We start from the raw sequence: 18,878 nt of genomic DNA on the forward strand, positions 1-18,878 counted from the left end.
TCAAATAAACCTTTTGTACAATGTATATTTAGTGGAAGAATTTCTGATTTATTCCAATTAATTTTATATCCTGAAAAATTTCCAAATTTCTCAATCAATTCAAGTAGATGTGGAATGGTGGATTCTGGATTCTTCAGATATAGTAATAAATCATCTGCATAAGCAGATATCTTATATTCTTTATCTGAATGAGGTATACCCTGTATCTCCTTAGCTTGTTGGATAGCTAATATTAAGGGTTCTAAAACAATATCAAACAGCAAAGGGGATAAGGGACATCCTTGTCTAACTCCTCTCTGTAGATTAAATTTTTCTGAAAACGTATTATTAATATATAGTCTAGCAGAAGGGGAGCTATACATTGTTTGTATCATTTGTATAAATCCAGGACCTATACCAAACCATTCCATTGCTTGATACATAAAAGGCCATTCTACTCTATCAAAGGCCTTTTCTGCATCTAATGAAATTGCAAAAGTAGGTTCGTTCATTTTCTTTGTTAAATATAACATATGGAATGTTAATCTGGTATTGTGAGATGAATGTCTTTGAGCAACGAATCCTGTTTGATGCATACCTATTATATGGGGGAGAGCTTTAGCTAATCTTAGCGCAAGTATTTTTGCTAATAATTTTCCATCTACATTTATTAAAGATATTGGTCTATAGTTTGATACCAAAGTGGGATCTTTATTGGACTTTGGCAAAACAATAGTCAAAGATTCTGCTATAGTGCCTTTAATACAACCTTTATTAAGTTGATATTGATAAAGATTTAATAAATAGGGTAATAAAAAGTTTTGAAATGTTTTATAAAATTCCACTGTATATCCATCACCACCTGGAGCGGATCCAACTCTAAGAGACTTCAAGGCTGTTCCTAATTCTTTTAGTGATATTGGTTCTTCCAAACTTCGTTTTATATGTTCAGGAATTTTTGGACCCTCTAACATTTTTAAAAATTCAAAACCATCTTTTTCTTTATTTAGATAATTTTCGGAAGAATAAAGAGATTTATAGAATTTTAAGAATTGTTTTAAAATAGGTTCAATTTGTGTATATGTATTTCCATTTTCATCTTTTATTGCTATTAATTTTGTTTTTCTTTTTTTCGCTTTAAGATAATTTGCCAATATTCTTCCTGATTTGTTTGAATTACCATAGTACAATGTTTGTTGAGAAAATAAATCTTTCCTAATCATCTTAGATGAAATTTCATTATATTTACCTTTTAATTTTAATAATTCTTGTTGAATAGAATATTCCCATTTTTCTATAAGTTTTGATTCTAAATTTTTAATCTCTTTTTCTAAGATTAAAAATTGTTTTTTAATTTGTTTTTTTAGAAAAGCCGAATAAGAAATTATTTGTCCTCTAATGGTTGCCTTAAAGGCATCCCATAAAGTTTCTCTGTTAATATCATCATTATCATTTATTTGAAAAAATTCTTTCATTTTTGTTAGAAGATTTTCACAAAAATTTTTGTCAACCAACAATGTACTATCCATTTTCCAAATTGGTCTGTTATTATTTTGATCTGTAGTTTTAATTTTGATCCACACTCCACCATGGTCAGATAGAATAATTGGATCAATGGCTGCTTGTGTCACTTGATGTACAAGATGTTTTGAAGTAAAGATATAATCTATTCTTGAAAAAGAATTGTGAACATGAGAACAGAAAGAAAATTCCCGACCATCAAAATGAAGTATTCTCCATATATCTATTAAATCACAAGATTGAATCAAATTATCTAGTCCCATAGATTTCATAACTCTACTTGGGTTTTTATCTAATAAAGGATCCATTACAGCATTGAAGTCCCCTGCTACTATAAGATTTGAAGTAGCCAGTGGTATGATCAGTTGTTGAAGAGTTTTAAAGAATTCATTTTGGTTCGAATTAGGGGCGTATATATTGATTAACGTCATGGTAGTATTTCCCATATTCATTTCCACCATTATCCATCTTCCATGAATATCTGAAGCTTTTAATTTAAATGAAGCAGAGCATTTTTTGTTAATTAAAATAGCAACACCTGCCTTTTTCCCTATAGCTGGTGAGAAAAAACACTGTTTGACCCAGCCTCCTTCTAGCTTTTTAGATTCTATATGTGAGAGGTGGGTCTCTTGTATAAGGCATATATCAGCATCTTGCCTTTTTAAAAATGATAGTGCTTTTTTCCTTTTTATCATATGATTTAGACCGTTAACATTTAAAGACATAATTTTAATATCCATTTATTTTTAAATTTTCAGATATTAAATTATGTATATTTTCCCAGTGTTTTAAATATTTCATTTCTCTTTTTTCCTTTATTCCCATGATTTCCTTATATATTTCCCTTTTATTCCCTCCCATCCCTCTTATCCCTCCCTTCCCCCCCTTATTAATTACGAAAACTTGGATACGCAGGTTGAGGTTAGATTTAGATAACTCCCACAAGCTATTAATAATTATCTAAAGTACTACCATTTTTTCTCTATTTTGTATATTTTCTTTTATTTTATTATTAATTATAAGAATAAATAAAAAGTTTTTCATTCTTATGTATTGAAAGATTATTTTCTGTATTTGTATATCTTTAAATCCATAAGAATGATTATATTAAATCAATTATATCTAATAACATTTCAATTACTATTCATTTCTTTTCAGGTGGTATATTATTTTTACTTTAAAAAGCTTTCCAATTTAGCCTCTTTCCTCAGAACTGTAACAAGAGTTTACAGCACAGGAATCCACTCATCTCTTATATTCATTATTTTCTTATGATTCACGAGAGAGTTGTCAATTAAGAGGAGCCAACATTCCCATCAGTGTTCTTGTAAGTTCTGTCTCAATAGCATACTCTCTAGACATCTATGATTTTAAAGTATCTGAGGCCTGTGCAGACAAGAGTGAAGTCCTGTGCCAAAAACTCTCCTTTTATCTCCCATAGAGGATTCACAGGTTGAACTATTGTGGATACTAAATTGAACTTAATAAATGAAAGAATATAAAATTTGCGTTTCAGATTTATTCTTTTCATATATTTCGTATTTGAAATGCATTTTAATGTATCTGAAACGCAAAATTAAACCTGAAGTACCACCTTCAACCGGAAATACAACAAACCAATCACTTCATCTTTTTTTTTTTTTTTTTTTTTTTTTTCGGATTCAATCAGTACATTTTTAAGTTTGTTGAAGAAACTTCCTTCGTCATCATTTGAGTTCGGAGATGTGTTTCAAATCATTTACGTTCCTGCCATTCAGTTTATTCTATTTATTCTGAATAGAATTTTTATATTTTTCAGTTTTTTTGTTTTCTATGGAGAATGTTGCAAGTTGTTTAAGTCTTTAATTTGATTCTTGTGTGTTCTTTTTCCATTGCTTTCCGTTTTGATCTATCTTTAACCGTCAATAGACTTTAGTATGAACCGATTAATTGTTCTTTAGATTGTCATAGGTTGCTCCAGTTGATTTATAAATTCCTGTAGTTTTTCTGGATTTGTAAAGTTTTGCGTTTTGTTAGCAACGGTAACCTTCATAATTGCCGGGTACAGGAGCCCAAATCTAGCTCCTAGAGATCTTAGTTGTGGTCTCATGTCTAAGAATTGTTTTCTTCTTGTTGCTGTTTCTTTTGCAAAGTCCGGGACAATGTATATTTTTGAATCTTGGCATTTAAGATTTTTGATTTCCTTGGCTAATTGGCATATTTCAATTGCTTGTTGGTGTCTTAAAAGTTTGAAAATTAAAGTTCTTGGACCTGTTTGAGTGTTATTTCTTTGTGTTGGAATCCTATGGGCTCTTTCAATTTCCAGTTCCGTTTTAAATTTCAATGGTAGTATTTTAGGTAGAAATTTTTCAAGAAATGCAATCGGATCATTCTTTTCTACTCCTTCAGGTAATCCGATTATTCTTAAATTATTCCGTCTTTCACGATTCCGGCTGTCTTCAAGATTTTTTTTTATCTCTGTTATTTCTTTCCATATGATTTTGCTGTGATTCATGTCAGTATTTAATTGTTCTGTAATATCTTCTAATGTTGAAATTCTATTCTCTGTAATGTCCACTCTTTTAGTTAGGATTGCAGCATCTTCCATTGCTTTTTGTAGTTTTTTGTTACTATCTAAGACGATTTCTTTTATTTGTCTTAGTTCTTCCATAACATCCAGATTTTTTTCTGTTGGTAATGGGATTTTAGAGGGTGTACCTGGCTCAGGTTTCGACCTCTTATTGCTTCCTGATGTTCCAGCTCCTAAGTCAGCTTTATTTTGTTTAGTTGAAGTCATATTTCAATATATATTTTAGTTTCTTTAAAATATTTAGTAGTAATTCTTTTTAATATATTTTTAATATATTTTGCTTATAAGGAGCTATTCGTTTATCCAACTATTCGACAAAGCTACGCCCCTTTTTTTCAGTATTCTTAAAGCAACTGTAAGTTATTTGTCTTAGGCTCTATTGCAGACTCTTGTTGTCATCTAGCCTAAAAAAAAATTTGCAGCCTTCTTGTTCTAGCTCTCCTCTTACAAGCCCAATCGCAGCTTTTACCGAGGAGAGCAATGTTCCATCCAATATATTTACTTTAATCTTTCAATGTGCATGTATATGTATTTCAGTGTCTCTCAACTGTCTCAATGTCACTTTTCTTCAGATCAAAGAAATTACCAATCCTTTTATTTGACCTTCCTCAGAGCCCAAAAACCTATAGTCTCTTATATCTGAATCTCTTGAATTATAGCAGAAGAGATTAACATTTATACTGATCCTTCACAGTTTATTTTTGAAGTTAGCAGCAAGGAAATAGTTAAAAAAAAAAACCGTTGCCAAGTAGCTTTTACTGCAGATCTCTCCTCATTTCCAGCAGAGGACAGCTATTTCAAAGCCCATTCCCTGATTCAAACAGGCATCAGGCATTTCAAAAAAAAACTAATCCTTGTCATTAGGCAGCTCACCGGCAGACCCAGACTTTGTAAAAATTTCTTTTTTTTTTTTTTTCCGATCCAAGATGGCCGCGGTCGTGGTGCACCGAGCAACTGCCTGCTAACCCCCACCTTCGGGAAATCTTTCCTCTTGCTCTCTGCCAGAGATCGTGCTAAAGAGGAGGGGAAGGAAGCCTGACCTCACGGCGTCCCAGACCAGCCCACCCTGGCAACGTTTAAAAGTAAATCTTGTTGCCTCTGCCTGGGGGACCCAATCTTGCCGCCTTTGTCAGCGGGACCCGATCTTGGTGTTTTTGCCAGCGGAGACCCGATCTTACCGGCTCTGTCAGCAGGGATCTGATCTTGCCGCCTTTGTCAGCGGGACCCGATCTTGCTGTTTTTGCTAGCGGAGATCCGATCTTACCGGCTCTGTCAGCAGGGATCCGATCTTGCCGGCTCTGCCTGGGGGGCGATTTTGCTGTTTTACCGTTGAGACGGATTCAGCCCTCCACACCTCGTTTCTCAGATAACAAATGAAAACGGCACCTCTTTCTCCCGATTTTCCCCTTCAATTGTCTCTCTCATCTAATCAAAGAGGCAACTCCAATTTATAATACCATTAATAACGTTTTTTTTGTAGTTTTTCTGAAATTTAAGCTTGTTTATACAGGAGCTCTTTCTTCATCCAACCGTCATCGTTCGCGTCCAAGCCAAATTCTTTATGTTTGTTTATTTATTATTTTTTCCTTTTCTTTTAATCTCTATTTTGCTAAAATTATCATAATAATCCCCTTGCGTTGTAATCGTTATGATTGTACTTAACTTGAAACTCTCCTAAATTGTAACCAGCCTCAAACTCACCTAGTGAGAATTTGGCGGAATAGAAGACCGCATATAACATATAACATTGCGAGAGCTGATGAGTTGTGATACAGAGATGCAGTTCTTTCCCCAAGGAAGCCCCTTTTGTGGGGATACCTGTTGAGACATTTTGAGATTTCTGGATGACCTTTTATGTCTGTTGAAGTTGATTGGGTCCTGGATTTCAATGCCAAATACAGTTGCAAATATATTTTGTGGACAGGGTTTTTTCCTGAAACAGGACCTTTATTTACATTATTGTGAGAACTGCTGAGTTATGCTTTTTGGGATACTTTTGCCAAGTTCATTTGCTAAATAAAATAATTTTGAAGAAACTGACAGTGGAGGTTTTGTTTTTTGTTCTGGGGGGTGGTTGGCTTGAGGCAGGCGGGAGTGGGTATCTCTCCTGCTGACTTCAAAACTAGGTTGGGGGTTCCCTGCATTAGAGGGTCATCCCATCCATGCATCAGGAGAGGTGGGTCTGCCCATGCTTGGGGGGCAGATTTGGCCCATCTGTGCATCAGGGGGGTCATAGAAACATAGAAAAATAACGGCAGAAAAGGGCCATAGCCCATCAAGTCTGTCCACTCTATTGACCCTCCCCCTTAACCCTCTGAGAGATCACACTCTGATGGCCATCCCCTTAACTCTACCCTCTTAGAGATCCAACATGGGCATCCCATTTATTCTTAAAATCTGGCACGCTGCTGGCCTCGATCACCTGCACTGGGAACTCATTCCAATGATTAACCACTCTTTTGGTAAAGAGGTACTTCCTGGTGTCGCCATGAAATTTTCCACCCACTTATGCTCTGGAGGGTTGGCCCGAGGCAGTGGTCATCCCTCCTGCCGATTTCAAAGCAAAGTATGGGAGGTGCCTGTATTGAGGGGGTCATCCTGCCCTTGCATCGGGGGGGGGGGGGGGGAGATAGTCAGCTTGAGACAAGAGAGAGTGAGCATCCCTCCTGCCGATCAACTTAAATGTACAAGGAGTAAGGGATCGCAGCATCAGAGGGATTCCTACTTTATTTATTGTTTATGGGCGCAGCTGCTGTGCATATGTTGCGTGCTCACACCACACATGCACAGCAGCTACAATTTCAGCACCAGTTATTCAGTGCGGGGGTGGGGGGGGCGCATTCCCTTTAGTGCATCACAAAGAGACCCTTAGAGTACTAATGAGCTCCTTGTAATGCATTTGCAAAGGGATTTCAGTGGCTGCTATGGTGATTGGGTGATCAGTAACAGCCATGGAGAACACTTTTGAACAACAGGAGGACAACTTTCCGTACCAGTAAGAGTGCTTTAATGACTGGTATTGCCATGGAAAGCTTTAGAACAGGGTTGTTGCCCAATGTCGGACCTTATGGGTCACAATCTAGTTCGGTTTTCAGGATTTCTCCAATGAATTTGCATGCACTGCTTCCATTGTATACAAATAGATCTCATGCTAATTCATTGGGGAAATCCGAAAATCTGACTTGGCTTTAGAGCATCGGGACCTGAGTCTCTGCCCATGGCCCCATATCTCTATACATTGCTATCAGATTGCCTCAGAATCTATTTTGTTTTCCTTCTGTCCTTTGATAGCATGGGACTGGGAAAACTGTTTTGTCTACCAGATCCATTTATGATTTTCTATTGACAGGAACATCCATTTTTTTCCCCCTTTTCTTTTACATCCCTCTCCACCCTCCTGCATTGGGTTTTTTTTTTTCCTGTAATCAAGATACCTACTGGTGGATAGCCTGCAGGAACTTTCTTTGGTGCTTTCTCACTTTAGCATGATCAATTTTCTTCAATAGCTTTGTGTGTTTGTAAATGAGCCATGTTTCCCGAAGGACATTGGCTGCAGCGTTCTTGATCTGGAAAGAGAATAAAACAGAGAGCTGAAGCCAGGAGAGCTACCCTTTTCCCCTACTAGACAGTAGATGTGTGCAGTTATTATCCAGTCAGTATTCAGCCTACAGTAGTCAGCATTCTGGCACTGGCACTGAATACCCAGAGTTCCAGTGCAAATAGGGATGGTATGCTGAACCATAGGGTTACAGCATCAATATAAACAATATAAAAAGCTCTGAATACTAAGGAACAAAAATGGATTTATTTTTTAAACACTTTGGCTCCCAAAGGTCTGAACGAAGAAATTGACTGGATGTCCCTAGTTTAAACGATAGGTTTTCTTAAGTTTATTAATATTAATAGTAATTAAGATAATAAGGATCTGAGTTACTTATAATTATATCATCTTTGGTTGGCTCTTGCCGGTCCTTCGGATGATATCCGCCCCCCTCCATATAATTAGTTCCGGTTTGAAGTTGTATTTTAAACCGGAACTGACGACAGACGCCAACATAATATGATATCTTTTGGAGAGGAGCACGATGTAAGTTACTATATTTCAAAGATAAGAGAGATGTCCTGGTTGGAAATTATGAAATAGGTAATATAGAATGAAAGTTAAGAGCAAATTTTTGAGGTTCTCAGTGGCTAAAATTGCTTAATTTTGTATTTTTTAGATTACATGTGGGAGCCTCAACCCTGATGAAAAGTATTCTTGAAACATGTGCGTGTTGGAAGAGGCGCTCCCAAAAATCAACTATATATTAAGCTAAGTATTTACAATATTTATAAAATATGAAAAAAGTTGTTAAATATATATACAAAAAAAGTACAAAATAATGATCCTATGACGATCGGGTTATTGTGATTTGTTTCACATAAACCAATAAGGGTTCTTTATCCCTCTGAGGATCATATAAAAAGATAAAAATAAATTAAGAAGACTGGGGTGTTTATATTGATGCTGTGAATAGGGACCAGCCTATGAATAGCCCGCGATATTAAAGCTAAATATTAGAGAACCATATGCATCTGTGCTCGTGAGCATACTGCAGAATATGTCAGTCACAGCTTTTCAACTCCTCCTCGGTCCCTGCTGCCCCCACAAGCATGAAGGTGTCTCTCTGATCTGCTCTGTTTATTTCTTTATTGTTTTGCAATGTTTTGTTTTGGTTTTTTTTGGCTTTCGACCTCATGGCAACTGCAAAGAACAAAAAAATGACTCGGTTCTTCAGCCGAAGATACAAATCCAGAAATGTGGGGCTAGACACACTGGTTCAACCATGGCCATAGACCATGCTACTGTATTTGTTAACCCCCCCCCCCCCCCCAGCCCAGGCTGGGTGATCCACCAAATAGCAAATCACCCAGAAACCCAGGCGGATCTCAAACGCCTGCAGAAGGAGCAAAGTCTCAGATTCTAGGTGCACCCAGACTTGCTCTCGCAGGTGCCACTTGCCGTAAAAGATCTGGGACACTTTGGTCTTACGACATGGTTCTTTAGCACACTGTGTTAGTCCAAAAAGGATATTCAGAGGTAGTCATTGCTACTCTGCTTAGAGCCAAAAAGCCAACAACGGTTTCAGCATATGCTAAAGCATAGGAGACATTTCAGCACTGGTGCAGCAGAGAAAAGTCAGAGCCAGGCAAAGCCACAATCTTGTTGATACTGGTCTTTCTCCAAAAGGGCCTTGACAAGGGATTAGCAACGGTGTCCCTTAAAGTTCCAGTAGCAGGGCTCTCATGCTTCCGGGGCCGAGAAGGGAATGCATTGTTAGTGGCTCATCTGGACATAGTCATTTTCTTGAAAGGTGCCCTGAGACTGATTTGAGACCCATTTCCATCCTGGAATCTTAATACAGTCTTAGCAGGACTCAGCAGGGCTCCATATGATCCCTTACAGGAAGCCTCCTTCATGGATCTATTGGTCAAAGCAGTATTTTTGGTTGCAATTACATCTGCCAGGAGAGTCTCAGAATTGCATTTTTATCCCACAGAGTCCAAAAAAAAAGACAAGGCCTTAAAGGTTTTGGACGTCCGGAAAGTTCTCTTGCGTTAACTGGAGGTGACTAATGAGTTTCATCTCTCAGATCATCCTTTCGTGTTAACCAATCAGGTAAGATGAGGTAGACCCACTTCCAAGGCCACCATCTCTAGATGGATTCATAGAGTGATATATTCTTACATACATCAGTTGCGGAAAACAGTCACCTATATCATTGAAGATGGAGGGTAGGGAAGACGGGTTTTGTTAATCCTTGCTCTGTATTATTTGTGTTTATAAATGGCAATTGTACAGAATATTATTTCTTTTTATACTTTAATAAAATAAGTTCAATAAAAAATAACTATTCGAGGTTTGTGCGGATGGGATCAGACAGTTTGTGGGGAGAGGTCAGGGACAGGACAAATTTTTTTTCCCTGTATCATTCTCTATGCTGAATCCCCTGCCCAGCAATTTATCTGATGTGCCTACTTTCTGATTCAGCACCATAGCTAAGATTTTCTGTCAGTCAAACTATTGGATTAGGAAGGGACTGTATATAGGATTACAAGAGAGAAATGGTTGGACTGTTTATGTTTCTTACTTAACTTGTATTTTCTTGGCTTCATTGTTCTTTTCAGAGGCTTGTTAATGTTTTAACTACATTACTGTTTCTTCATTAACTGTTTTAACTTCATCTAAGCAGATCAGAAACCTGGTTTCAGGGAACTTCTTATATCCCTCCTTCTCCTGTCTTCTTCTGTAGGGCTGTTGCTAGTTTTGATATGAACCGAAGGGGGCAGCCGAGACCATGGAGAAGGAGGAAGAGTTGAAAAGCTTTGATTGACATCTTCTGCAATCTTGAGCACAGATGGATAACCTTATAGGTCATTATACCAAACCTATCTACTGGAAAAATTATCAAGGTAAGAATCTAATCTCTTTTTAATTTATTCCTCAGCCCCTCTAATGCCCCTCCCCACTCCATCCCGGCCCTGGTTCCAATCCTAGTCCAAATCCTATCTCCCCCTCCCCCCAAATAGCTTTAGTGCCTTTGCTGTATTCATTCACTTTGGAACATTCTTGAATTTTCCACTCTCCATACCCTTATACACGCTTTTGTTATATCTCACATTGACTATTGGTTTACGGTTTATTATTTATTTATAATTTTTTCCATTAATCAGACAAGCATAATCAACATATTTGAAAACAAATTCACAAAACTTAAATAGGTATCATATTCTAAAATGGGAGAAAAATCCACCCATATCGGAGAAATTGTTACTATATAGTCCACATATAATAGAGTCAAGAAACAGAAAAAATAAAAGAAAAAAAAAAATCTTAATTACCATGGGAGTATTCTAAGAGGACACAGCTGGCAGCCAGTTCACGTTATTCTTTAGGAATAGTAACAGAACCTATTATGAGCTCCCCACTAGAGAATGACACGGGGAAAAAATTTGTCCCCGTCACCGCCCTGTCCCTGTGACCACCGACCCTCATCCCCACCCCATCCCTGTGACCACTGTCCCCATCCCATCCCCGCAACCACTGTCCCCGCGACTACTGTCCCCGCAGCATCCATACAAGCCTCAGTACTGCAATATTTAGCTTATTCCTTCCTTATAAATCAAAGTTCTGGCTGCTGAACTAGAGAAAGAGATGTTCAGCTGGCAGAGCTTTGACTAATATACTACTTTAAAAAAAAATAAAAAAAAAATATATATATAAATTATTTTTTTTCTACCTTTGTTGTCTGGTTTCTGCTTTCCTCATCTTCTCCTCATTCCTTTCCTTCCATCCACTGTCTGCCTTATCTGTCTCTTCCATATGCTCTATTACTGTGCCTCTCCCTTCCATCTCTCCCTCCATCTCCCCCCCCAATTGGTCTGGCACCCATCTTCTTCCCTCCGCTCCCCCCATAGTCTGGAATCTCTCTCTTCCCCATTTCCCTTCAGCATCTGTTCCTCTCCACCCCACCTTCCCCAGTTCCCTTCAGCATCTGTTCCTCTTCACTCCACCTTCCCCAATTCCCTTCAGTGTCTGTCCCTCTCCACCCCACTTCTCCAGTTTCCTTCAGCATCTGTTCCTCCCCACCCCACCTTCCCCAGTTCCCTTCAGCATCTGTTCCTCCCCACCCCACCTTCCCTAGTTCCCTTCAGCGTCTGTTCTTCTCCACTCCACCTTTCCTCCCTTTCTTTCTCCCTGCCCCTTACTTTCATGGCAGGCAATTTCTAAATTTGCTTCCTACGAGCAGCCGGAGTGTTGAAATTACGTGTGGCTGCAGGAAAGGTCAATGCTCCGGCTGCTCGTAGGAAGCAAATTTAAAGAAATTGCCTGCCGCAAAGGTAAGAGGCAGGGAGGGGATGCTTAAGTGGCGGTGATCAGGCAGCAGCGATCAGTAAGGAGGGAGGGAGATACTTGGGCGGCAGCGGCGGCGGCAATCGGGCGGCGGTGGCTATCAGTAAAGAGGGAGTGCGATCGGTGACTGTGCGCATTCCCTCCCTTAACTACGAAGACAAAGCCATTCACCGCTCCACGGGGCAGTGAATGGCCTTGTCCCCGTAGCCGCGGTGAACACTATTTTCTCCCCCACCGTTTCGGCAGGTTACCCGCGGCTTACCGCAGTTAACAGCCACCATGTTATTCTCTACTCCCCACCTTCTCTAGCCACAATAAATTCTAACAATTGTTTAGGCTCAACGAAAATAAATTTTTTCCCAGAAAGGTTTATGGTTTTAGTTATATCCCCCCTTTAACAAGATGGATTACAATATCACATTCACAATAAGCATTACAAACAGCCATAAGACACACATGCGTAAATTTCATCGAGATATCATACAGATTACCCAGTAAAAAATACTCAGCACCCATGCTTCATTTCACAAAAAAGATGTCTCTTCAAAAGCCTCTGAAAAACAATCACATCTTTTTGCTTTCTAATATACATATTCCGACAGTGAAACAGCTGCGGCTAGCCTTGTCTAGAACTAGCATGTTTTCGTGTGTGGGTCCTCAGGAGTGGATATTTATGACTGCAAAAAAGGATATTTATGACAGCAAACAAGTTTGAGAAGTTTTAAGAAAATGTTGAAGAAACACCTTTTCTTTAAGATGAAATATGGGACTTGATCTATAGTTTTTTGATGCGAGGCGCTGGTAGCCTCTTTGTAATTTTAGGAGGCTTTACATTATCATTATTATGTTTTATTGATGTTCTATCTTTTGTAATATAAGAATAGCCTTACTGGGTCAGACCAATGGTCCATCAAGCTCAGTAGCCCGTTTTCACGGTGGCCAATCCAGGTCACTAGTACCTGGCCAAAACCCAAGGAGTAGCAATATTCCATGCTACCAATCCAGGGCAAACATGGTACAGGATTAGCAATTAAATTTGTATTTATTTATTTATACCCCACCTTTCCCAAGGTGGGTCACATTAAAGTACATACATAAGCAGAATCACAAACATTCTATTACTAGGAATCAATTTGTCATCTCTAAGTTTTCCTTTTTAATTATATTTATGCTTATATTTGTTCATTTTGCTACTGTTATGTTGTTAACAAAATTATAAATTTTATGGCAGTTGTACCTGCTGTATACAGTATTCCCAAGAAATTCACAGGGTTTCCGTTCCAGGAACCCCTGCGAATTTTGAAAAAACATGAATACAGTCTTAGGCAGGGGAAACAGGAGAGGGCAGCCGGAGAGGCATGAGAGGGCAGCCAGAGCACCGGTGAGTGAAGGAAATCACTCGCTGTATGCTCCTACCACCTCTTCCTGTATTAAAGTTGGGCAGCTCTTGATTGGTAAGGCCCGACTTTAGTACAGGAAGAGGCGGTCGGAGCATACAGCGAGTGATTTCCTTCACTCACCGGTGCTCTGGCTGCCCTCTCATGCCTCTCCGGCTGCCCTCTCCTGTTTCCCCTGCCTAAGACTGTATTCATGTTTTTTCAAACTATTTTTTAAACTCTACTAAGCCAATTACTTTCACCATATTCCACTCCACTCAGTATTTTACAGACCTCTATCATGTCTCCTCTCAGCTATCCTTTCTCCAAGATGAAGAGCCCTAGCCATTTTAGTCTTTCCTCAAAGGGAAGTTGTCCCATCCGCTATCATTTTTGTCACCCTTCTCTGTAGCTTTTGTAATTCCTCCATTTCTTTTTTGAGATGCGGTTACCAGAATTGCATACAGTATTCAGGATGCAGTCACAAAATGGAGCAATACAAAGGCATTATAGCAGATTGGCTGCTGAGAACACATATAGGATTAATATAAAGAATCCTTTTTTTATTCTCCATCATGAGTCAGTTCTTCTCTGGTACTTACCCGCTTTGTCAGTTGAGTATCCATCATAAAATTGTGCACATGCTTTTCAGCTTTTGTTAGTTCCAGTTTTCTTGCAACCACAGCGACTACTAGTGCAGTGCATCCTGCACCCTATGGTCAGAATGGAAACAGAAATAAGACAACTTATTAATTCAAGCAGATATTGTACACTTGTTTCATGCACAGCATCTGTGACCATTAAAACAAAAAGGGCTAAACCTTGGTTAGAGAGGTAAGCAACCAGTCATTTTTTTTGGATCGCTAAAAGTGATCACTTTTTTTGTGCATTGGAAAGCCATGTTAGAGCATCAATCGCTCATGGCATTTCAAATTTGCATAGTCGGATCGGAGAATGAGCGATCGTGCAGAAAACCACATGGTGAGTCGTTTTCTGCATTGGGTCGGTAAAGGCGATCTGGTTTAGCGACGTTAGACGATTGCTGACTTTAGTGCATCTGGCCCTATAGCAGTAAGGTTTTGCCCAATCATGATGTTTTCCTTGTTTGAGTTTGAAGGTTTTGCAAGAAAGAACTTGTTTTTTTTCAGGGTTTAGTTTCAGTTTATGTTGTATCATCTAGTCTTCCATTGTTCTCATAACCTCCTGGATTCGTTCTGATTCCTTTGAAGGTAGAGAGGGGTTTGGGAGAATGACCATGATGTCATCAACCTAACTATAGCTCTTAACTACTGTTGAAGCTAATTGGTTCTCCTGTGAACACAGATAGACATTAAACAGGATCGGGGACAGTGCGTGATCCAGACAGGGGAGAGTTCACTGCTGCAGAAGACTTGGTATAAGCAACTTGTCAGAAAGCCCCAGAACCAGTTCAGGACAGTACCTGTGATGCCAATAGCATCCAGGCAAGAAAGAAGTATGTGGTGGTCCACTAAGTCAAAAGCACTGCTCAGGTCAAATTGCAGAACAAGGGCACTCTGTCCTCAGCTACAAGGTTGGTAGATTTCATTCAGTAGTAAGTCTAGAACTGTCTCTGTGGTGAAGAGTAGCCAAAAGCATGACTGGGAATCATGCAGAATATCGCGCTCTTCTAGGAAATTAAGCAGCTGGTGACACACTAGTCCTTCTAGTAGTTTCACACAGAAACTTAAATATTAGCAGATGCATTGGCAGATCAATGTATGGGATTCAGTTTTGGATTAGCAGGGTTATGCAGGGAAGTGTTGTGTATTGGTAGAGCGCTAGGCCCCTATTATTGTGTGTTTTGAAGCTTACATAATACCTGTATACTGTATCTGATTCTCTCAGTAATATTTTCAGTCTCATTAACTTTTTCTGTATAATTTTAATTTAATTTTTAATTTAATTTTTATATACCGCTAATAACCGTGAGGTTTCTAAGCGGTTTACTAAAATTAATGCATTAAAAGATACAATAAATAAAAATAAATAAGATAGGTACTTGGAAATTCCCTAACTGTCCCAAAGGCTCACAATCTAACTAAAGTACCTGAAGAGACAATTTATGAAAAATAAAGATAAAATATAAAGACAGAGATAGAGATAGAAATGAATATTCCACCAAGTAATGAATAAATACATTTAAAGATAGAATTAAAAATAAATAAGTAAAATAAATAAAAAATAGAGATAAAAAATAAGTATCAAGAGAAATAAAAAATATATATTTAAAGTGTTCTCCCCTGCTGGATCGGTGCATAACCACTGTATAGACCAAAGGTCCATCAAGCCTAGTATCCTTTTACTAAAAGTGGCAAACCCACCTGGCAGGATCCCAGAAGAGTGAAACAGATTTCATGCTGCTTATTACAGGAATAAGCAGCAGATATTCTCTTAATAATGGTTTATAGACTTTTCCTTCAGGAACTTGTCCAAACTTTTTTTAAAACCCTGTTACGTTTTACCACATTCTCTGGCAATGAATGCCAGAGCTTAATTATATGTTGAGTGAAATGTACGGCTTAGTGACTTTATTGTATGCCCTAGAAAGGGTAAACAAGTGATTATGCTTTATTTTTAATTTGTTATACCGCTTCATTTGCTGTAAGCAAGTTGAAGCAGTGAACAGTTAAAAAGCAAAGATAAAAGAAAAGGCAACGAACTCCGTGTAATTAAAGGAGAGGAATTAGACAGAACAGACTCACCCAACTTTTAAAGAGGCTAATAAAAACAAAGTAATAAACTAAACATTTATTGCCTGATATTCAGTGGTATTTAGCCAGAAGGGATGGCTCCCAGCTGGCTAGATACTACTAAGCCAGCTATCCACCGATTTTGAGCAAGAAGAGATAGCTGGCTGTCTCCTGATGAATATCCTGCTCAGTGGATTAGCCAGTGACTGGCTATATCACGCAATATAGACAGTCACTGCTGGTTTTCATTGGCTGACAGGCTAAGTCTAGTGTCTAGAAAACAGGTCTGTCTTTGGCTGTTATGTCTAAGCTTGCCAGATGATGAATTTCGGCTTGGCCAGATAAGTCTTCGCAGCCGCATCTAACCAGGATCCCTCTGATGCTGGATATGACCCCAGTACTGAATATCTGGGTTCGCTGCCAACCATGGGATGTAGCTGGGCTGCCTCCTGTAGTCCGAATATCGGCCCCTCACTCTATATTCCATAGTTGAGATAATCTCCGTCTATCCATTAAGACTTCTACTACTTATCACTTATATAGCGCCGAGAGGCATACACTGTGCTGTACATTTTGGCATTTTTAGACGGTCCCTGTTTGGAAGAGCTTGCAATCTAACTTAGACAGACAAGGCATGACATAGAGGGTAGGGGATGCAGAATCTAAGGTGAGAGTAGTTGTCGAAAGCACTCTCAAAGAGGTGGGCTTTTAAACGGGCCTTGAACACTGCCAGAGATGGAGCCCAGTGTAGGGATTTGGGCAGCATGTTCCAAGGATATGATATAGTAAGGCAGAAGGGATGGAGTCTGGAGTTGGTAGTTGACAAGAGGGGCACAGATAGTAGGGGGACTTACCATAATAATAGTATGCTTATGTTTATTTAAGATTTGATATACCGCTCCTGCATTTTACTGACCTAAGCGGTTTACAAAGTATGAAACTAAAATGAAATTAGGTACTTGAGAAAAACTACCCTATCTGTCCCGAAGGCTCACAATCTAGCTAAAGTACCTGATAAACAAAAAATATGTAATAACAACATATAATACATTTCCAAGATCAAAAATCAAAGAAATGGAAAATAGAAATAATGAAAAGATTAAAAATAAAATAAAACAAATTTAAGAGATGGAAAAGTCTCTGAAGCAGTCTGATAGCAAATAGTCATATTTTAGTGCAGGTCTTAATACAACTCCCGGCACAGCCCATTTCACTGGCAGAGCTTGAGAGCATCAAAGAAATTAGCATGTCTAAAACATATCCACTAAAACTGTTATATGAAATAAATCCAAATCAACACGAATCAGTACAAATTAAGGCAGATGGCGGTCCCCATTCCTTTATTCAATTTGGGAGAGCCATTTGACGTCTCTTGAAATGATTCTTCCTTCCTTAACTCTACTGGTAAATTGTTCCACAATATCGGAACCAAGTAGAAAAATGCAACATTTCTGGTTGAGGCAAGGTGAGCTTTTGAGATATTGCTACCTGTAATTGTAATGCAATTTCTTCCATCCAAATTTTTCATATACACACACAATATAATCTTAATACATAACGGTGACCACAAAATTAAAAAAACCACAAAGCACACTGTACGCAGAGAAAACGTTAATTATCATTTATATATGGGGGATTTTTTTTTCAAAGAGGTCAATACAGATGACTTTAAAATATGTAATATCACCTCAGTAACAACTATAGAAAAAAAGACAAATATAGTGCAAAATATAGACAGCAGATATAGGGCTCCTTTTACAAAGGCGTGCTAGGGCCTTAACGTGCGGAATAGCGTGCGCTAAATTGCTGTGTGCGCTAGATGCTACCCCCTCCTTTTGAGCTAGCGCCCGCTAATCCGGTGCATGCGTTAAAAACGCTAGCGCACCTTTGCATGTTTAAATGATTTTTATTATTCCAGCAGTAAGAAGCAAATACAAACAGTAGTACCATTCAGGAAATAACATTTTCAACAATATAATCAGTTCCCCTCCCCTCCCCAAGAATCCATGGCCGGTCCAACAGCTGAGAGTGGGAATAAAATCTTAAAGATTCAAAAGTCTACTGCGAGCACGCGGTGTGAGGTCCTGCCAGAAGTGCTCCCACACCTGACAAAATTTGCGACCTGGGCCAAGAGTCAAGTCTCCCACCATACGTCTCTCCAGTGTTGCGTGCACTATCTTTAGGGATCGCCATTGTGCATATGACGGGGGATCACGGGAGAGCCAGTTGGTGAGGATGGCTTTTTTCCCCATCAAAAGGGCTCTGGAGATAAATGCTGACATTCCCCTGGGTTTGGGCGAGGCTATATTATAAAATCCAAATAACGCCCTCGGTTGCGGAAGCCATTGCCTTCCCCAAAGCGATGTGGTATATAGGCCAAGATGTCTCCAAAACTGTTGGATTGCGGGGCAGGCCCAAAACATGTGACTCAAAGATGCGTGAGCCTGATTGCATTTCGGGCAAGAATGCGACGCAGTAGTCCCCATCCGGGCTGCACGTTCCGGTGGAATGTAAAGTCTAAGAACAATTTTCAATTGCATTTCCCAGTGAGTTAGCGCACCTTTGTAAAAGGAGCCCATAAATTCTCAAAACTGACACATTTCGATCACTAAATTGCTGTGCTTTTCCTTCTTTTTTTTTTTCAGTGCTTTATTTCTGGGTACCACTGCTACTTTTTTGCTGAGTTGTCTTTTTTCTCTTTTGATTTTTTTATGATGGCGTTCTCCATAGTCTCTGCTATGTTGTTTTTTTTCACTCTACATTGAGTACCTTAAAGCACTAGTGTTGTTCTTTTGCGTTTATGTTGCCCGCTTCATACTTACTATGGA

At 38.8% G+C, this 18,878-nt stretch overlaps 1 protein-coding gene across 1 annotated transcript in view; it reads right to left on the bottom strand.

Annotated features, from left to right (window-relative positions):
• KCNN3 (potassium calcium-activated channel subfamily N member 3) overlaps window positions 1-18,878 on the bottom strand; it is a 92,084-nt gene that overhangs the window by 10,485 nt on the left and 62,721 nt on the right. The window contains exons 5-6 of the mRNA XM_033924838.1: window positions 13,942-14,052; window positions 7,508-7,635 (exon numbers count right to left, since the gene is read on the bottom strand). Of these exons, the coding sequence (XP_033780729.1) occupies window positions 7,508-7,635; window positions 13,942-14,052 (239 nt within the window). The remainder of the gene's footprint in view (window positions 1-7,507; window positions 7,636-13,941; window positions 14,053-18,878) is intronic.

This window comes from Geotrypetes seraphini, chromosome 16, assembly GCF_902459505.1.
Source record: "Geotrypetes seraphini chromosome 16, aGeoSer1.1, whole genome shotgun sequence".
NCBI classification, from domain to species: domain Eukaryota; kingdom Metazoa; phylum Chordata; class Amphibia; order Gymnophiona; family Dermophiidae; genus Geotrypetes; species Geotrypetes seraphini.